At 44.8% G+C, this 21,334-nt stretch overlaps 1 protein-coding gene across 1 annotated transcript in view; it reads right to left on the bottom strand.

Moving 5' to 3' along the window:
* Positions 1-21,334, bottom strand: part of LOC126255811 (protein scabrous) — a 226,329-nt gene that overhangs the window by 39,282 nt on the left and 165,713 nt on the right. The window contains exons 4-6 of the mRNA XM_049955434.1: positions 12,627-12,704; positions 8,640-9,029; positions 2,509-2,769 (exon numbers count right to left, since the gene is read on the bottom strand). Coding sequence (XP_049811391.1) covers positions 2,509-2,769; positions 8,640-9,029; positions 12,627-12,704 — 729 coding nt within the window. The remainder of the gene's footprint in view (positions 1-2,508; positions 2,770-8,639; positions 9,030-12,626; positions 12,705-21,334) is intronic.

Genomic DNA, 21,334 nt, shown 5'->3' with positions numbered 1-21,334 from the left:
TTTGAACCATTTTTCTATAAGGGTTGCGTTTACAATTTTCTTCGCATTTTGGAAATGACTTCATTATCCTGGACCGCCACGTAACTCGTAATATACCTTCTAGGAACAGGAATGAAAAATAATACTATCTTAACAGCTGACGAGGCGACTACAAGAAGAACACGCTCCTTCGTGACTGATATTCACCTCTGGTGTATCATATCCAGCTACGAACTGCTTTAGCTATTTTCTCTTAAAAAAGTATCAATTAAGGAATGCGAACTGGTGGGGAGTTTAGTAGTATTGATCTTTTGTAACGGTGTCTTTCCGTTTAATTCCACCCTTCCCTACTGTCTAAATGTTGCGGGAGTGTGAAAGCTAAGTAATTTACCATGATGTGGCGCTCCCAGAATCACCGTATTTAGTTAACGTGACAGTTTCTTCAGCGCAATAGTATATTTATCACCCTCATCCTCGAATTTCATTGAACACCGTTCTTCATTTTAAACTGGAGGATTTGTATTTATCTTTAAAAGTAATAATCTGCTTTCTATTTCATTTCATTACCAGTTGAGATGAATAATGACCACCTTCGGATTGTTGTGTTTTAATGGCGAGTTTTGAAAAATTGTAACTGTTATGAAAAATTTTAAGGAAGTGCAGAAGAGTCAGAAAACTTCAAACTTGATGAAACTGGAAGACAAACAATAATACGTGGGCCGTGTGGTGGGCCACGTGAGTTTCGAAAAAAGGATGGGTTTTTATAAGCTCATGAATATTATCTGGAAAGAAGTATTAAATTTAAAGTCTTATCTGTTGCAAAAATCAAGGAAAAATGCTGCGTTCCATGACAAATATCTCTATAGCACGTGAAAGAATCTGTTCTTAATTTTGGTTAGAGTAAGAGATTTTTTTTTAAACAAATAAAATTTTAATACCTGAAAACTGAAAGACGGAATGCTTTGCACACAGGGAATGACAACACATTGGGAATCGACTGTGCCACGTTCCACTTGGTATATTGTTCGAGGGAAAAGCCTAGCCCACTCGCTGTCAAATGTCAACTAGTTTTTAAGGCCGATTCTCTCTAGAAGTCAATGGAACATTACGTCGCATCACCATCACCTCACCGTCACGTCAGGGTGTATTCATGCTGGACGTCACGTCACGTAAGTTCGTTTAAAGTCCAGTACCTAACGGTGAAAGTGAGGTTATGGGATTCCGTCCGTGATAGAAAAAGTCGGAGTGCGGTACAGGAATTCAGGAACTAAGAGCGATGAATTTTATTAACGGCCGAAGTAAACTTCACAACGAATGTTTTTGATTTTTCGTGTGTGATAAAGTGATTAGAAGTGGAACAAAATTTCAAAACATTGACATTTGTATGCTAGCGAAAATATACAGATGCAGACACATGAAACAATGTCTATAAGGAAATGAACAGAGCATTTTTACCTTATCCATTATGATTTCTTAAGCAACTTATAACATGAAACTTCCTGGCAGATTAAAACTGTGTGCCGGCCGAGACTCGAACTCGGGACCTTTGCCTTCCGCGGGCAAGTGCTCTACCAACTTTTTTTATCACAAATTTAAAGGAACAGGGATCTTTTTTTCAATAAAGATCACTCTGTTAAAAGGAACATGTAGATCATTTCATGGTATAGTATGTGCATTACATATTGAGTGGCGAGAGAAGCGTGAGGTTCATTATCAGCTGTCAAATGTGCACACCGACTGCACCCGTCACATCCCAACTACGTGGTGGGTCGAGGAAGACTGCCTGAAGATAGCTGGCAAATGTTTTCCGATAGTGTGACCATATATGAACCTCATTGTGGGCTTGCTACTAGAAATACCAAAAGTCAAGTCGCGACTTGGCAGCATCCCCATAGCGGTACACGATCGTCCAACCTTTGACCCAGATGATCGACTGTGATTTAGTCGCCGGAAAGCAGTCACTCTCCGGATGTAAGAAGGAAGCAGGTGTAATATGTTGCGGGGTCACACGGAGGTAGCAAGCTACCTACCAACTGAGCTACCCTAGCACGACTCACGCCCCGTCCTCACAGCTTTAATTCCGCCAGTACCTCGTCTCCTACCTTCATTCTAGAAACTTGTAACATCATAAACTTCTAGATCTTTCTATTCCATTAGAGGTGAGCTTGTTACTTGATGGAAAAACTGCTTCAACAACTTGTCTTAATATTTATACATTTTAGGCGTCATTATTGTAAAACCTAAAACATTTTTCTATTTCGAATAGCTGACCTCGTTTGTGGAGGAATACTTATTGTCACCTCACGACGTTAGCAGATGACAACACCGTCAAAACGTCATTCTCGCGAAACGTTGACGGTGACGTGACGTAACGTGACGGTCCGTTGACGGCCTGTGCGAAATACCGCCGTTTGAAATGCATTGTGGAATGTTTGACGTGACGTGACGTTACGATAGGCTTAAACTGGCTTTACCTCGGACCACGTAAGCCGCATGCGCAGTAAGACAGGAGGGCGAGCGAATGCTTACCTGCAGGCGGGCCTCCACGACGTCGAGGCGCGCGTCCTGCAGGTCGTCACGGTCGCTGGCGCATGCGCAGCTGCCGCCACCGCCGCCGCCGCTGCTGCTGTTGCCGTTGGCGCCGGCAGCCGCCGCGGCCGCTGCCGTGTTGTTGACGAGGGCGGCGACGCTGAGCAGCTGCGCCTGCAGAGAGCCGGCGCGCAGCTCCAGCTTGTCTTGCAGCGCCGCCAAGCCGCCCGCCACCGCCTTCACCGACGCGCGCTGGTTCTCCTGCGAAATGAAGGCAAGCGTCCCCTTACCAAAAGCTCAGGAGATACTAGCGTCACAGCAGGTGGGGAATGAGTGAAGAGAGAGGAAGCGGAAGAGAGGGACAGGAGAGACAGAGAGAGAGAGAGAGAGAGAGAGAGAGAGAGAGAGAGAGAGAGAGAGAGAGGGGTTGGGGGGAACGTCGTCGCCAGGTAAAGTAAGAACAGATTCTGCTGTAGCCACGGGAAAACCACTACCGGTTAGTATTCGAAACACGAGTACGAAATACGTACACGAAGTATTGGGTTGGTCCATAACTCTTTACCTTTTCTAAGTGCAAATTTGTGTGAAAAATAAAATGTTTTGGCAGTGCGTTTTGTGTTATTCGATAGAGAATTATGTGCCCAACAAAACACTGCGTTTTTCTTTTTTTATGCTGTCATACTTTCTGGTCTTATCACGTCATTAAAATGGGGTGTGAAGTTGACACGAAAGAGCCTTTTCGACCCATTTTGCTTTTTGCGTCTAATCGATGCCAAAGCCATAGAAGCTACTGGAGACATTTGTGAAGTGTAGAGAAGAAGCGAAGCCTCTTGTGACGGCTCAGAATTTGTTTAAGCGATTCAAAAACGGCAATTTCGACCTCAAAGACGCGCATGATCCACCACCAACTACGTTATCAGAACCAAACACTGTATGCGGAAATTTACGTTCAAGCAAAGCGGCGACTCAACAACGCCATCCATCAAAACGCGACATGGCGTTCCGTAGCAGCACGACACTACCCTCACATAGCCAAGGAAGCCATTCAAACGCTTGGCTGGGATGTGCTTTCACATACTCTATATTCTCCCGACTTGCCGCCTTCGGATTTCCCTCTGTTCCGATCCACATCGAATGCGCTGCGTGGCGTTTCCCTCAATAACAGCGTGAAATTGAAGGCTTGGAGTGATTTCTTCTAGTGGCAACCACGTGTTTTCTACCGCCGAGATAATGAACGGCTTGTTGACCGTTGAGAAGAATTTAAAAAACAAAAAACAGAGAAAATATTATTGATCGATTTGTTGTCCGCTTCCTGTTTATTTCTGTGAAAACCTCGACTAATATTAGTAATAATAATAATAATAATAATAATAATAACGCCAGGACTTACGGGCCAACCGAGTATTAATCCCAAGGCACATCATTTCACGCTTTGTTAAAAAATGGTTCAAATGGCTCTAAGCACTATGGGACTTAACATCTGAGGTCATCAGTCCCCTAGACTTAGAACTACCTAAACCTAACTAACCTAAGGACATCACACACATCCATGCCCGAGGCAGGATTCGAGCCTGCGACCGTAGCAGCAGCGCGGTTCCGGACTGAAGCGCCTAGAACCGCTCGGCCACACCGACCGGCTTCACGCTTTGTGTTCGAAATAAATATTATAACTTGTTATATGCTCCAAAGTAATTGGTATGCGCAGTGAACACATGTTTTACCACACGCAAGACGTTCAGTGTCTCGAATTTATTATTCCGTTCACGAGGCAAAATTTAAACTCTGTCCTGTAAGTAGCTACGAAAATGATTCTGGAGTATTTCAATAGCTATGAAACATTTTGCAGCACGAAATCAGGAACAACAATAGTTCCAAAACTGTGCGTAATGCACTATAAATCCGATGGTGCGACGTTTTTGCAGGGGACCTTTTCAGGAAGGTCGTCCTGAAGATTACGACTACAAAATCAGTCGAAACACCGACTTTATAGCTATTTTAGTGTTTCATAATGACGATCTAATACACGAAAGCCTTTATTCAAATTAACTCTGTCCGTGGAAGCCTACGCTCTTACATGTACCTGGTGTATTAAAAAAAAAATACATATTTATAACTAGTTGTCAAGTCGTCCGTAAGTTAAACAGTTCCTTCTATTCCTGTGGACAAAACCAGATTTGAGTTAATTGTACGAAGCACGGGAGCACTCCGCTGCTAGGCAACCCGCATTTGGCGGGCGCCATGCGGGTTGCCTGCTTTGGATTTTTCGGTGAACTTGAGAACTAGTTTGAAGTGGCGTCTCTCTGTCTTCTTCTCGCCATCTCATCGCATCTGCGCTTGCATTTCGCCAAGTAATACTTACACTATACTGTACTTGAAGATCCCCTTCGAGTTTTCCAACTTTTTGCTTACGATTTACCGGAAGAAGGAACAGCAACTGCAGACAACGTAGAATTTTTATTGGTAAACTTTTTATCCAGTAACATTATGTGCGACTTATGCAACTGTTTTCCATTTTCTACCTGAGAACGATTACGAGATTTTTTTCTTTACAAACATTTTTTTTTTCCTGAGTTTAGATGTAGACACACACAACGAAAGACTACGAAAGTAATGGCCTCCTCAGGCAGGATAATGTCGTTTGTGTTTTTCCAAGAATTCTCTAGACGACCGAGAGCGTGTAGTCATTAGAATTTCACGGCCAGTAACATGCACATCTCTTCGAAAAACTACGCTGGCGGTAAGTCTGTTATTCCTAATCTTTTGGCGACAAACGTAATATCTGTTTTAAATTGAAACATTGAAGTTACTATCTAGTGTACACATCTGAAACAAAATACGTTTTCACGAAGGGAAATAAACAATATCAAAAATTTTATTAATACTCCAACAAGTAAATTCATAGCAATACATTTAGAAGCCACATTCCTTCAGCTTCATGTATGTAATACGTGAATCGATGTGAAGCCGATCTGCAGGCATCTCATGCAAAAATGAGGCCGCATCCATCCGTCAGCCACCAACATAATCTCAACAATCTAATTACGTAGATTTTTATGACAGGATTAAGTTCTCCGTAGGTCTTTAAACGTTTTATCTGTTGCAGTACTGTCACTTGCTCCTCACACTCGTTAGCTGCGGAGGAAGTAATTAGTTAAGTTTCTTCGTGATATTAAGAGGCAGCTCTAGTACTGCTCGTATCTGTATCCGTAAATGTGGAAGCATTTTAAATGATACATGAATAGTAATGCCTTATTTGTAACACAACTCCTTGAAATGCTGAGGGCTTTCTGCTTGGGAAATCAGAAGTGAGGGCGCGAGCGTTCACAAGGGAATAAGTAGGGCATTTGTGCCTCACTGCTCGCTCGTTTCGCACGCGCCGACCGGAGCCATTGCGGGCCATCACACTGCAGGATGGCTGCATCTGCGCGACTGGCGCATGTTCCACAGTACAGGCGGACTGCCAATTTGCAGTAAAGACGCCTCTAGAACTCTCGGACGCCGTTCACAAAATAGCTAATCTGCCGACCTCACGTCGGAAAAGGCCACAAACAGAGCGGCTGGACAACTATCGTGAGCTAAATGTCCTTAACAACAGTACCAGCAAACGAAAACAACAACAAAATGCATTTAACATGATAGCCACTTTGTAAAACGCCACGGAGCGTCATCGGCTCGAATCAACGTACCAGAAAGACTACATGTCGAGTTAAGGAAATAGCTGCATACCCGTCGCGTAAACTACATATATATTAGGATAAAACAAAAAATTAACGAGTTAGTTGTTGACTAAACGGGTTTAAATTCCGTTATTGTAACAAGAAAAAAAGTAGTTGTCAGGAAACAGCTGTACCTGTATTAGAAGTATCACTCTCAGAGTGTAACGTTGGATTTGCCTTGGCTTGAAAATGAAACAAGTTTTAGAACTAAAAGGCAACACAGACTCTAAACGTTAAGAATAGAAAACATTTAGCACAGCAAGGCGATCTTCACTATCTTAGTTACCCAGACGATGAATTGTAATACCAGATTGTGTAAAATCTGATTCGTGATAGTTGTACATGAACTAAGTGCGTACTTGATGCTAATCTATAGTTCTTATCCGATAACACATTATGAGTTCTCTCTCTTTTTTCCAAAGTGAATCAACACTCGAGGATGTAGGCAAGCGAGCTGTATCCTTACTCCTCCTCGTCCAAGTCCCCCTGCAAGGTGACAGAGTCGAAGAGGACGAGGTAGTAGGACAGAACCTAGTGGTGGCCTAAAGTTCTAAGTTGGTCTTCGAGGAGTGTCTGTATGATTCAAATGGAACAATACAGCCCGCAAGTGTTTTAATCCACAGTAACGAAGCCACAATAGTTTCAAAAATAAATAAACATAAAGGTAGTAGAGGCATTTTTTGTTTTTATTGCTTATATAAAGTTGCCCTTTTGAAGCAGCGTTTCAAATGACAAATGCAGTGATATATATCGCTCCTTGCATTTGAAGGGAAACTATTCGCAGAAATATGTGGCAAATAATCACGGGTACGACCACCGTTACATGACTTCTACATATCAATGCAATTTCACTGCAGGCATTAATAGAAGCTAAATCACTGTACTCCACTTCCGAAGAACTTGCAAAGATATTGATCTGTGACGCAGCATGTACCAACAAACAATTCAGAAATCCGCCTGCCGGGAGGTCTCCTTGCCAGTTACAGACATTTTCTTAGTTTTCCCTTTAGTTATACGTTACGTTCATCTTTCTAACAGTTCTCTGAACACTTCCAGAGGTTTTTACCACAGAAAAATCGCCAAAGATAACCAGTTTCGGCATCACTTCAGTGCCGTCTTCAGGCCACTGTGCACTCCATGATTAGACAAAGACATGTTTCGATACTTGCATAACTGGAGGCATCAGTATCTGGATTCCGTGAATTCTAAAACGTTTTTGAAGCGTTTCACTCGAAGACTTGACAACAACTAAGCACATCTGCAGACGTTCTCGGACTGCAGAAGTGCTCAGTTGTTGTCAAGTCTTCGAGGTAAACGCTTCGAAAACGTTTTAGAATTCACGGAGTCCAGATATTGATGAGTCCAGTTACGCAAGAAACGATATATCTGTTTGTCTAAACATGGAGTGCGTAGGGGTCTGAAGGTGGCATTAAAGAGATGCCGAGACTGATTTTTTATGAATAAAATTACTTCCCCTTCGCCTCCCCCCAATGAACCATTGACCTTGCCGTTGGTGGGGAGGCTTGCGTGCCTCAGCGATACAGATAGCCGTACCGTAGGTGCAACCACAACGGAGGGGTATCTGTTGAGAGGCCAGACAAACATGTGGTTCCTGAAGAGGGGCAGCAGCCTTTTCAGGAGTTGCAAGGGCAACAGTTTGGATGATTGACTGATCTGGCCTTGTAACACTTACCAAAACGGCCTTGCTGTGCTGGTACTGCGAACGGCTGAAAGCAAGGGGAAACTACAGCCGTAATTTTTCCCGAGGGCATCCAGCTTTACTCGACAGAGTAGCATGGAGAGCTGCAACAAACAACTCTCTGGACTGAAGGCCACAACAACAACAACAAAATAACTTCTGAAAACATGCGGGTATTTGGCGATTTTTCTTTGGTAAATATTTAACAGGCCGCTATCCCGTGTCCTTGATGGATATAGAGAGATCGAAAGACTTTTGTCCATGATCTCGGCAATGTAACGTTTATATCAACATAATCTGAACTGATCTGTACAAGACAGTCCCCGGTACTGATGCCCGCATCACTTACAAGTTTTTTTAATACCTACTCCGAACTTTTCTTTCTTTTCCTTTAGTACTTGCTCAATATACAGACTGAATAGCATCGGGGAGAGGCTAAAACCCTGTCTCACTCCCTTCCCAACCACTGCTTCCATTTCATGTCCCTCGACTCTGTTAACTTCCATCTGGTTTCTGTACAAATTGTAAATAGCCTTTCGCTCCCTGTACTCGTATTCTACCCCTGCCACCTTCAGAATTTGAAAGAGAGTATTCCAGTGAACATTGTCAAAAGCTTTCTCTAAGTCTAAGTAGTATCTACTAAAGTACCATATTTCAAATAGTGACAGGAGAATCGTAGTAGGCGAGAATTTGGTCGTCGCTGCCGCTGGACTCACCTGGTGCTCCCTGATGAGGGCGACGGAGGAGGCGAGCTGTGCGTGCGCCAGCTCGGCCTTGGAGATCTCGCGCTGGAGGTCGGGCAGCGCGTGGTCCACCTTGTCCTGCAGCGCCTCCACCGCCTCCAGCAGCTCCAGCAGCGAGCGCCGCAGCTGGTCGGCGGCGGCCGCGTGCGTCCTGGAGTCGTTGGCGCGGGCGCGCTCCAGGCGACGCTCCAGGCCAGACACCCGCGACTTGAGCGCGCGCTGCGCAGCCTCCAGCGACGCCACCTGGTGGCGCAGGGCGCGTTGGTGGCGCGTCGCGTGCTCCTCCTTTTCCTTGCCGTAGGTGTGGCCGGCGGACGGCGCACGAGGCAGCACTTCGTTGTCGATGGCGTCTTCGTGCTCGACCTGGAAAGGAGGACGGAAGAATATTCGACGTCAAATGCGACGAAGACTTTAGAGAAAGAGCACCAGCTCGCGTGGAAGAGGACCATCGTAGAAGAGGTGTCGCAGTGCACAACCCAATTCTGGATTCTCAGATAACAGTATGAACCTCGCAACTTTTAACTTTTACGTAGACGCAATGTGGGACATAAATGTCTATCTCGACGTGATAAATATTAGTCATGGACAGAAAACCATCTTGATATGGGTAGCTCAAAAAACGGCTCTGAGCACTATGGGACTTAACAGCTGAGGTCATCAGTCCCCAATAACTTAGAACTACTTAAACCTAACTAATCTAAGGACATCACACACATCCATGCCCGAGGTAGGATTCGAACCTGCGACCGTAGCGGTCGCGCGGTTCCAGACTGAAGCGCCTAGAACCGCTCGGCCACACCGGCCGGCCCTTATGGGTAGCTGATGAAACAATATTAGTGACCGAAAGTTATCAGGGACTGAGTTAGTTTCTTAATGAACTAAATCGTGTGCTAGCTGACGACTGTAATATCCAGAAAGAAAAGAGACGGAAAAGGAAGCTTTAAGAAAGACGTAGTTGCAAGCATTGCACTCGGGAAAAGCAAATTCTGTAACAAGAAAAAGCTGTTAATACTAAAAAAAAATTTTCATACAAAAAGGAAAAATGAAAAGCTGTGACTGGAGCATCCCTCTGCATGACTGCAAAACATGAACATTGGGCAAAATCGAAATGAAATGACTATAAACTTTTGCAATCACATGTTACGGCAGACAGTTTAGGATCAGATGAATTGATCGACTAGGCAATGAAGGCGTCCTAAAAAAAGTTAACGACAGAAAATTAATGAAACTCTATCATTTGCCCCACTGTTATGTATTTTGGATTTGATTCACGGATCCAGTTATATGGCTCCTTCTGTGTATAGCGATTTTACGACTATGACGTGTGGAGCCTGAAGATGGCATCAGTGTAATGCCGAAACTGGTAGCACATAAGTTTATAAAATAAATTTCTACGATACATACGACTGTTCGTAAATTATTGCATCAAGAAATACACGCCAGCCGTTGTCGCTCGGTCCACAATGGATCAACGAAGATTAAAGAAGAAAATTAATGAAGACCGTAACTAAACCAACAGATAGATTGGTTTGCCACATGTTACAAACAGCATTGCTTTAAACTGTGGTGGAAAGAGTGGATGAAAGAAACAATCACAGAGGCAACACTAGGTATGAATATCTCATTGACGATGTGGGATAAAGTAATTATTCAGGCATTAAAAGACTAGCTGACGAGACACAGAAACGGATAACCGCATCAAACCAACCTTGGGGTTGCTGAAATAACAAGAGTTTAGGGTGAGACTTAACCTCATTCGGTCGAAAAAAGAAACAAAGCTTACCGTACCAATACGAGACACCCATCTTCGTCATCAGGCAAGTGTCCACAAGACGGAACAGAAATAGTTCAGATTTAGTCGACAACATTGGTAGATGGCTGACAGTGCTTTCATCAGTAACATTACGTCATCATCTCTCGCCGATCCCTCACTTCTTATCAGATAACACATTTTGTGTTCTCTCCCTTTTTTCCAAAGTTAATCAACACTCGAGGATGTAGGCAAGCGAGCTGTATCCTTTCTTCACATCGCCCAAATCCCGCTGCAAGGTGACAGAGCCGAAGAGGACGAGGTAGAAAGACAGAACCTAGTGGTGGCCTAAAGTTGTAAGTTGGTCTTCGAGGCGTGTCTGTACGATTCAGATGGAACAATACAGCCCGAAAGTGTCAGAACGGTCCGCCCCGATAGCTGAGTTGTCAGCTCAAAGGAGTGTCATGTCAAGGGGCCTGGGTTCGATTCCCTGCCGGGTCGGAGATTTTCTCCGCTCAGGGACTGGGTGTTGTGTTGTCTTAACCATCATCATCTCATCCCAATCGACGCGCAAGTCGCCGAAGTGGCTTCAACTCAAAACACTTGCACCAGGCGACCGGCCTACCCGACAGGAGGCCCTAGTCACACGACATTTCATTTCAATGGCAGAATGCAGTTCTAATTTATAATACAGAGCGCTTCAAGGGTTGTGTGAAAAATGAAATGTTATTACGCATGAATTACAGTGGAAACAGTTATCAGAATTCGACTGATAGAATTAATCGTAGAACAACGTTACGTGATTTCACAATCGAGGTAGCGGTAGGAAGTAAAAATGAAAAGCTTTCTGTATGCACAAGAATGTTGTGAACATTAAGTACTGTAAACGTGCTCAACTCGTGAAACTGATACGGGACAAAAAGAAATCAATCACCACATCAATCAACTCCGATGCCTTCGTAACTCCCAGACAAAAAAAAAAAAAAGACTTTCAGTATCTTTTTCTAGGTCTTACCATAAAATATTTGCTTGGGGTACAGCCAATTACTGAGTTGCGAGAAGTCAAAGACAGGTTTGCGTTTCTTAATATCTTATTAGTAGGCCTATATGCTTACTGAGATATTTAAGTACCTGAAGCTGTACTTCATTCTGTTCAAGGCAGATCAAGCAGGGTACGTTAAAAAGAAAGTGAATGTTCCATGAAATGAATGATTTGGTTGTAGGGGTAGTTAGTTACTTTATGAGTTTGAATAGATTCAGTCGATGAACAACCCCTACTACCTCTTGCTTTCATAGTTCTCTACCCCTCAGCTATTACGTTTTAAGTTAATGTAGTAGTAATGTTTTAATCAGGCACTGAAAACCGATGTCATCAACATATAATTCTAAATATGACATTCAAGTGAATTCAGTGTTCTGAAAACACCGTAAATGGCTCTGAAACCATCAGAAGTAACAGATCCAAGTAAAACAAAGGGCTGTGCAAACTTTTATGTGTATTTCAGATCAATAATGAAACGCGTTGCGAAGTATTATCACTTTGAGACTGGCGGCATTTCGTATTATACGGGGAACGTATCACTCCGGCTTCAGTAACAAATTTAGTGCTCGGTTATCTCGCGCATCGGAGCTGTTAATAATCAACTGTCAGCTTAAAAAATGCAAACAACATTTTTCTTTCACTTATTGTCGCTACAATTGCGGTTGGAGCCATTTCGCTCTCGGAACAGAACGATCAGTAAATTGTCAGCGCTAACCCTCCTCGCTTAGCTCTGTGAAACTAATGTGCCTCTGTGGTCCATAAATTTCACTACAGCGACATTTATGATGAACTGGGACCTGACTAATGTTATAAATTACTCGCTAAATACAATTACCAAATGAAATTGCTCCGGTGGAAGAATAAATCTTCGGCCTGCGGGGAATGCAGATATATCAGGTACAAACCAAATTGGCACTGTTCAGTGTCACAGGCAATCTGTGCGGGCAACTGGTTTACACTTGAGACGTATACTGGCTACATGTAACATCGTAACATCGTACACGGGAAGAAATAAAGCACTTTTTGCTTTCAAGCGGCAATCGATCAGCCTGTTGGTAGACTCGCTTGATTTACGGGAGCGAATATCATCAGCTAATGCGGCCGTACGTCTCAAATGGTCGTGCGGGAGGAGGAGGAGGGGTGCAGTACGAAAGCTGAGTTTACTCACCTTCGTCGTGTGCCTCGATACGTGTGTCTTCTTCAGAGTCTTGATCGTCGCACTCCAGTCCGCTTGCGCCAACAGCAGCTGCAACACACGAAACATCACAGCTATAACACCATTTATTTCATCTCATATAGGTGAAAAAAGCGGCGTCAACTTATCAAAACAGAAGGAAAAGAAGATTTGAATATAGGGAGAAAACCAACATTTTTTGATTGGAAATTGTTATCAGACTTGATCGTAATTTTTTAATAAAAATTAAAAATCATATGCCAGTGGTAACCGGCTTCGATTATATCTAGACCATCATCAGAACACGTCTCATTCGGTGGTGAGCAGAGACGACAAGCAGAGCACTGACAGGTGTCGGAAGGCACCTCCGCCAACTGCCGGCCGTCTCTGCTCACCAACAAATGAGACATGATCTGTTGGTGATATAGATACCATCGAAACAGGTTACCACTGGCACGTGGTTTTTAATTTCTAATGAAACGACCTGCAATCAAGACAAATTACTATTTCAAATCACCTATCAGCTCGCTGCTTTTTTCAATAATGTTTCCAAAAATTAGTAACTAATATTTCCTTTTGGAGTCTCACCCTTTTAGTCTCAGCGGATAAAGTGGAATCACTATCCGAAAGGTAGCAACTACGATCATTGAGTTTAGAAATTTACTTGGACTTCGCGTGACTCTCTCATCACATCATATTATTCCTGCTACGTTAGTGCCACATTGCATGAACTTGAATTTAGGTGAAAGAATTGTAGATAGTTGTCAGCCAGACGTAGCGCAGTGGTAAGACACTGGGCTCGCTTTCGGGAGTGCAACGCTTCAAATTCCCTTCCAGACACCCAGATATAGGACTCCCTTGATTTCTTTATATCAATTCAGGCAAATGCAGTGATGATTCTTCTGAAAAGGAAACGACCAATTTTCTTCCTCGCCCTTCCTTCAACCCCGCTTGCACTGAGGCCCTGTACTTCAAGGGACGTTAAACACGATTTTTTATTGGCCTTCGGGCCATATCCATTCGGCCATCTTAATAGGAACGTCAGTGATGATGATACGAAAGTAAGGACAGCATAGCAGCCACTCTCCGAACGAAGAAAATCTCCGACCCGTCCAGGAAATGAACCCGGACCCCTTCGCTCAGCATTCTGCCGCGCTGACCGCGCAGCTGCCGAGGCGGTCATTAAACCGTACTTCTCCTTAAACACCTACATACATTTCCCTCACGGCACTTAGAGTCGATAACAGAGGGTACGACGTACAAATATTTTGCTTGCTATTTCATACCTGTACTGAGAGAGAGAAAAATAACTTCCTAAATGTGATGTAAACGGTAACTGTTTACAACGTACCACAGTGGTGTACGGAAAGTCGAGACGAAGAAATCGATACAGGACACCTGCCGTATATAACACAGGGGAACAGTCTCAAATTATCCTACAAAACCCATCTCAGGTGTGGCCGAGTGGTTCTGGGCGCTTCAGTTTGCATCCGCGCGACCGCTACGGTCGCAGGTTCGAATCCTGCCTCGGGCATGGATGTGTGTGATGTCCTTAGGTTAGTTAGGTTTAAGTAGTTCTAAGTCTAGGGGACCGATGACCTCAGTTGTTAAGTCCCATAGTGCTCAGAGCCATTTTTGAAACCCATCTCAAACACACTGCACGCGCACCACGCTAGATTGTCAATGCTTTCTCCCTCTTTTACACCAATGGCTTAGTCTGCTATTTCGTTACCACTACTAAATTAAAATATCCTTTGAGGATAGTGAAATAAAAAAAAATTGTAAAGCTATGTAAAAACTAAATGCGTTAACAATTCGACCGAAATTTAACCCTTACAAACACAGTACGGTAGCAAAAATTGTTAGTTTTACGCTCTTAAAGTTCACAACAATTTGAGGTACGATTACAAAAAACTTCAATTTTACATTTCTTAAGAAGAAGACAAGTGGCTTTCAACATTTAAGGTCGAATTTAGGCAAAATCTCGTGCGACGAGCATCCACTATAGCGTAGGTGGCTTTTGTAGGAGGCTGTTTCCTTTCTCGATGGACCACAAATGTCCTCGATCGATTTGTTCGGTTTGACTTCAACTACACCACAGTGGTACGTTGTAAACAGGTACCGTGTAGAGCCTGTATACCTCGATACGCGCCCTGACTTCTTAGCTTATCATAATCCCTAGACAACATGTTCGATGATGGCTGATTAATGTCACACACCCGTTTCCGAAAACAGGTTCTCATCTTTTATCCAACACGACTTCTCGAGAACCAAATCGACTGTGGTTCAAGGATACTCATGTAACTTCCCTGGGTATTTCTCTTACATTCAAATTTGACTATACAGACCTGCTGTGATGCTAGCAGTTCAAATGGTTCAAATGGCTCTGAGCACTATGGGACTTAACTTAGAACTTAGAACTACTTAAACCTAACTAATCTAAGGACATCACACACATCCGTGCCCGGGGCAGGATTCGACCTGCGACCGTAGCGATCGCGCGGTTCCAGACTGTTGCGCCTAGAACCGCTCGAATCCTAGCAGTGCGCGTGTAAATTTATTCGATGTGTATCGCCATGTGTCCTCAATAACGACTCGAAACATTGGAACAAATGGTTTGTACTGATCTTCACTCTTTTCCTACCTTTTATATAAAATTGTCTTCGATGTACGGCTGTTAATTTATAGAGTAGTTTTGTCAAAGTGAACCGTTAAATTTGTTTAGTGTGGGTTGCGGACCACCAAAGAAGTTTTTTTTGTCGTCGATATTAGCTTTCGGCGTATGCGGAAGCTAAGATACTCACAACATGGATTACTCAGAACCGACCTGCTTTAAAATTAACGAGTACAGGAATACCCCAATATCAACTAACTGGTGATGCCAATCTTCAGCTGGCTGGTAGTAGCTTTTCCCAGTACTCAAACTGTGTGTAACTCAATTTTTAGCCCACAAGAAGCGATTTCTCAACGAGGCGCCTGTGGTAGTTACGGGGCAGGCACAGTTCGAGACTTCCGGTCTCTCCTAGTTCGAGCCTGTTCCAGGGCGCTGTTGGCCGTTCGCCTTCGGTTACGGACGCACTGGCGCGTGAAGGCGGGCCCGCGTGGGGCGCACGGCTGGCTGGCGTATGGTACTGCGCCGCAGGCCACGGTAGGGCGTAATTACGCGCGTATCGCGCCGCGGACGCTGACCGCGCGTAATTAATAACACGGCCTCAGCTCTGCAAGCTGCGTTGGCAGCGGACGCTTTAATTAGGCATGCCGGCGCCGGCAGGGAGGCGGCTGGAGAGGGAGGGCCAGGGGGCGTCAGAGCGTCTGGATCACTGTGGTGCGGAGGTGGCGAGGGCGGGAACTCTACGGAACAAACGCTTCCCAATTACCGCGAACCACCGTCGCTCACCCTTTTCTGTACTTGTCCTTAGTCACTGATAACCACGCACTTGCACATGAAACCGAGCACTCGTAGCAACATACACTATCTGATGAGAAGTGCCCGGACACCTGTGACGGATTGAACCCTGCTGGGCCGGCCTGAGTGGCTGAGCGGATGTAGGCGCTACAGTCTGGAACCGCGTGAACGTTACAGTCGCAGGTTCGAATCCTGCCTCGGCCATGGATGTGTATGAGGTCCTTAGGTTAGTTAGGTTTAAGTAGTTCTAAGTTCTAGGGGATTGATGACCTCAGATGGCCGGCCGGAGTGGTCGAGTGATTATATGCACTACAGTCTGGAACCGCGCGACCGCTACGGTCGCAGGTTAGAATCCTACTTCGGTCATGGATGTTTGTGATGTCCTTCGGTTAGTTAGGTTTAAATAGTTCTAAGTTCTAGGGGACTGATGACCTCAGATGTTAAGTCCTATAGGGCTCAGGGCCATTTGAACCAATTTGAACCTCAGATGTTAAGTCCCATAGTGCTCAGAGCCATTTGAACCATTATGAACCTCAGATGTTAAATCCCATAGTGCTCAGAGTCATTTGAACCATTTTTGAAACCTTCTGGGGACACTTTCAATGAATTTTCAGAATGTCTGCCGAGGAATGGCCACCAGCTCTTCCTCGGGAGAAGAAAGCAGAGACGCTGCGGTTTGGAACGAGGTTCAAATGGTTCAAATGGCTCTGAGCACTATGGGACTCAACTGCTGTGGTCATAAGTCCCCTAGAAATTAGAACTACTTAAACCTAGCTAACCGAAGGACATCACACACATCCATGCCCGAGGCAGGATTCGAACCTGCGACCGTAGCGGTCGTGCGGTTCCAGACTGTAGCGCCTTTAACCGCTCGGCCACTGCGGCCGGTTTGGAACGAGGTCGACGGTCTAACTCATCCTAAAAGTGCTCGATTGGTTTGAGATCGGGACTCTGGGCAGGCCAGATCATTTCATGTCAGGAACGTTATTATTCACAATACGACGACGACGACGATGATGATGATGATGATGTTTGGTATGTGATGCGCTCAACTGCGCCTGTACAAAGTCCCAATTTTTACACTGTCCATTTCTTTCCCAATCCACTCTAGTCACTGCACAAATGATGATGATGATGAAATGATGAGGACAACACAAACACCCAGTCCCCAGGTACAGAAAAATCACCAACCAGGCCGGGAATCGAACCTGGGACCCCGAGATCCAGAGGCAGCAACGCTAGGCACTGGACCACCTGCTGTGGACATCATCGTCTCCGAAGTGTTCTGCTGTGCGTATTACACAACGCTGTAAAATGTAATCATATTCCGGCCGCTGTGGCCCAGTGGTTCTAGGCACTTCAGTCCGGAACCGCGCTGCTGCTACGGTCGCAGGTTCGAATCGTGCCTCGGGCATGGATGTGTCTGATGTCCTTAGGTTAGTAAAGTTTAAGTAGTTCTAAGTTTAGGGGACTGATGACCCCAGATCTTAAGTCCAATACTGCTTAGAGCCATTTGAACCATTTTTTGTGATCATATCTTCCGTATTTAGCATTTTCTCAAGCGCAGTAAGCGATAAACACTCTTACTACGAGGATCGTCGCTCTCCGTACTTCACTGTTGGTACTGTACATGATGGCAAATAACATTCTACAGACATTCGCTACACCCAAATTTTTCCACTGGAGTGCAACAGGATGTAGCGTGATTAACCACTCCAAACTGCATTTTTCAAGTCATCCGCCGTCCAGTGGCGTCAGTCCTTCCACCAACTCAAGCGGCGGGTGGCTAATAACTAAGTTCAAAAATTTTGCTGTATTGTTTGGACAACTGTTATATGTGTTTGAGTGTGACAGCCCCCTTTTGGCCCCTTCCCACAATTCCAACTACCTGTTCTGTCCTGTGGGATTAGCAGAGCGGTTCAGGGCTGCTCAACCACTGCTCTATTCATTTTAATTACCTACACACCGAAATTGTGCTGGCAAAACCTTCGAAGTCACGACTGATTTTCTCCGCTGATCTTATGTTATTTGTTATAGCCACCCTCCGCAGTTCTCGACGGTCCCTGTTCGTTGGTCTGTTTGATCTTGGTTTGCTTGTGGTTGTTCCCTCGAGTTTCCACTTCAGAATCGTATTACCAACAGCCGAGTTGGAATTTTCGAAGAGCTGAAATGTCTCTGAAGGATTCATTACTTAGCTGTCATCCAATAACTAGGCCTGACTGACCTATCCCGCTGTTACTGATCCCCTACTAAGAAACAACGTTGCCCCCCTTCCTTTCATACTGGTGCGCCAGTCTTCCGTGACATCTAGTGGTCAGTCTCGTATTACACAGGGATGTCCTGTTACTTTTGATCAGATAGTGGATTATCCGATTGGTATTTTTCACTTTGGGAACTGATTTACATTATATCGAGAACGATGTAACGAGACGCAGCGGCGGGGGCGTATTCACTAGTCACTGAGAGCGCAGCTGGATGGCGAGCTGTGCAAGTCTCTGGAAGCATGGGCATCAAGAGAAGTTGTTTAGCGCCATTTCGCGCATATGAAGCTTCCCTGAACGCGTGTTGATGTCTTACAAACCGGCATCTCCACTCTATTATAAAACAGCTTTTTGTAGTGCTATACTTGATATGGTTATCTATTTCAGAACTTTTTCTGTACCACTCTCAGAACTATCGACCATTATTCCATTCTCCACGCCAATCAAAAAGCGATTTCACAAACTAAACAGGAGGGGGCAGGTACAGGTGATACCTACACCTCGATCAAAACAACCAAGTGATTGGCAGTCGAGCATGGGAAGGGGCGACGTTGACTCACGTTTGTTGAGCACAGCAATGCTGTTCCTTAACATGCAGCATGGAGTTTGGTTAGTGGGGTGGTAAAGGTCTCATCACTTTTCTGCGTACATTCGTAACGAGCCAACGACATTCTGTCGAATGAAGTAAGCACGCCGCATAGAGAAACTACACGAACTACGAAAAAGAATCAGAATTATCACATTACTGGTCGCAAGGGCCGTCTGCAACTGACTGTGGCAGGTGGTGCCTGAGGTAACAGAGCAATGTGACAACGCTGTAAAGGCGTGACCTAGCTCATTCTCCCACAGGCTGTTTCTATGGTACCCGTGCTATAAACAACTACCTCTCACTTACTTTGTGGTTCTAATCCATGTATACTGCTGTCTTTCTCAACAATCTAGAGAAAAAAGAACAGCAATGCTTCTTATCTGTATGGATCTATGTCTTAGAGCAGTTGGACTTTCCACTGAAGTGCTTCCTACCACCCCTTTTGATGAGAACTACAGCCTCACTGAAACATCTTACTTCTTACCGATTTGCGACTACTGTGGTAATAACGCATTGGACTTGAGACACAGGTAAGTATGAGAGACTGATGAAAAGCGATATCTAGACACGCCATGCTTTTAGAACATAGGTCAAATCGCATCTGGCTGACCTCCTTCATCTACTTCTACATGGATACTCTGCAAATCACATTTAAGTGCCTGGCAGAGGGTTCATCAAACCACATTTTTTCTCAAGCTATCGATCTACGCATTATGCTTTCGTAAATTAGCGTCTCCTTGCTCAGTCATTATCCAAAAGGCTCGTAGTTTTCTCTAATTGTTCGTTGTTGTTATTTGACCCGCATGAAAAATGTTAGCAGATATAGTATACTGCTACAGGGTACACAATAATTCGTTGCCGATGCTGTTAACGTATTGTTGTTTTGAGGGTGTGAGCAGGTACAGAACGTGTCACTACAGAAACTTACACTTTTTTGCCTCCAAACCGCAGAAGGAGCATTAAATTAAATAATTACCTGTACGAATTCGCTTTCATAAGAGTTCTTGATTCCAGAATCATTTTTGAGGCTTGATTGTGTGATTTCAAGAAAGTTGCAACGTTTATATTTGTGATGTTCATTATTGGTGTTAAATACGCTCGAGACGTGACCACAACAGATGTTAGCCGAGGCTGGTAATCTTAGGTGAAAAGATGGAAGAGTTTACACGGCCTCGTTATTCGGCACCAGAACGTGCTGCACTGAAAACATACAATTACAGGCGAAAGCTGGCGGCACCCTCTAATTGCGAGGTCAGTAATTGGAGATGATAGGTTGTCCAGAGAAGAGACAGCTTAAATACTTTCGGGGCGCCTCGCCGGAGGTCCCCTACGGCCGACCGGCTCAAGGGCACGCTGAGTGGCGGCGGCGGCCACGGGTTGGGGTACTTCCCTCGCTCGGTTGGCCGGCGCTGCGGAACTTGGCACCGGACTTCCGGACACGCCGCCACGGCAGGCGGCAGGCGGAAGGCCGTGTCAGCGGCGCAAGTATATACATACATACATACATACGTAAGCGGCCGGCGTGCCTCCCTAGCGTGTCCTGTCGTCGTCTTCCCAGACCTAAGTGGGAGGGGAGAGGAGGGAAGGTGTGAGTTACCATTCTGAGAGCTCCCTCACGGAGTCCCATTTGTGCTTGGGTTGTATATCGACCTCTACTGGCCTATTTATCGTCCAAATGCTTCTGGGTTTTACTACGTTTCCTGTCACAGTCTACGTCTTGAGGGAGGTTTCTGCTGCACGGCCAGAACCTCTCGGGTATAGTAGTACGTTACAAGATGACGTGGCAGTACGCACAGAAGGATTTTAATGGCATTGACACTAGCTCCGGAAGCCTACGTGTTTATAACAAATCGTCTTGTGTCAGGAGATCTGGTTCTGTTTATATTGGCCGATGTGTAAAATTATTGACTGAGTTACGTCCGCACCCTTGTGGGTTATCTTCAGAGACACCAGCGTAGGAAGTTGAAGACGTCCCGAATTCACAGGGGCACCGCAACGCGCCATGTGATGCTGAATGGATGTGACTGCTTCTGACAGGTGGTATCATGTTCGTGTCGTTATATTTCTTCCTTTGAGCAGAGCCGTCAGTCACATTGAATTTGAACTTCCTCTCCCCTTCCGTTCAAATTATTGTGTTGTTTACAAACGTCCGTAGAGGCGCGGACGACACGTTAGTGATTAGTTCCATGCTTCTACCACGATCTCTCAGCTTGGAAGTTTTTATAGCAGTGAATGTCGGCATCAAATTGTTACAGTATCTCCAAGTCTATATTGAACGGGTAAACACGGCATGCATTGCAGTGATGGAAGATCTCGTGTGTACGCAGAAGCAAAGCACGTTGCCACAAACTTGTTTCACCAGAGTGCCACACAAATGTCGAACGAACTGAAGTGACAGTCACTCGGAGAAAGCATAATTACAAATGATCGAGTTCTCTGTTGAGGT

Source organism: Schistocerca nitens, chromosome 1 (genome assembly GCF_023898315.1).
Source record: "Schistocerca nitens isolate TAMUIC-IGC-003100 chromosome 1, iqSchNite1.1, whole genome shotgun sequence".
Classification (NCBI taxonomy): domain Eukaryota; kingdom Metazoa; phylum Arthropoda; class Insecta; order Orthoptera; family Acrididae; genus Schistocerca; species Schistocerca nitens.
The sequence above is the reverse complement of the archived record's forward strand: the minus strand, read 5'-3'. Positions and strand labels throughout refer to the sequence as shown.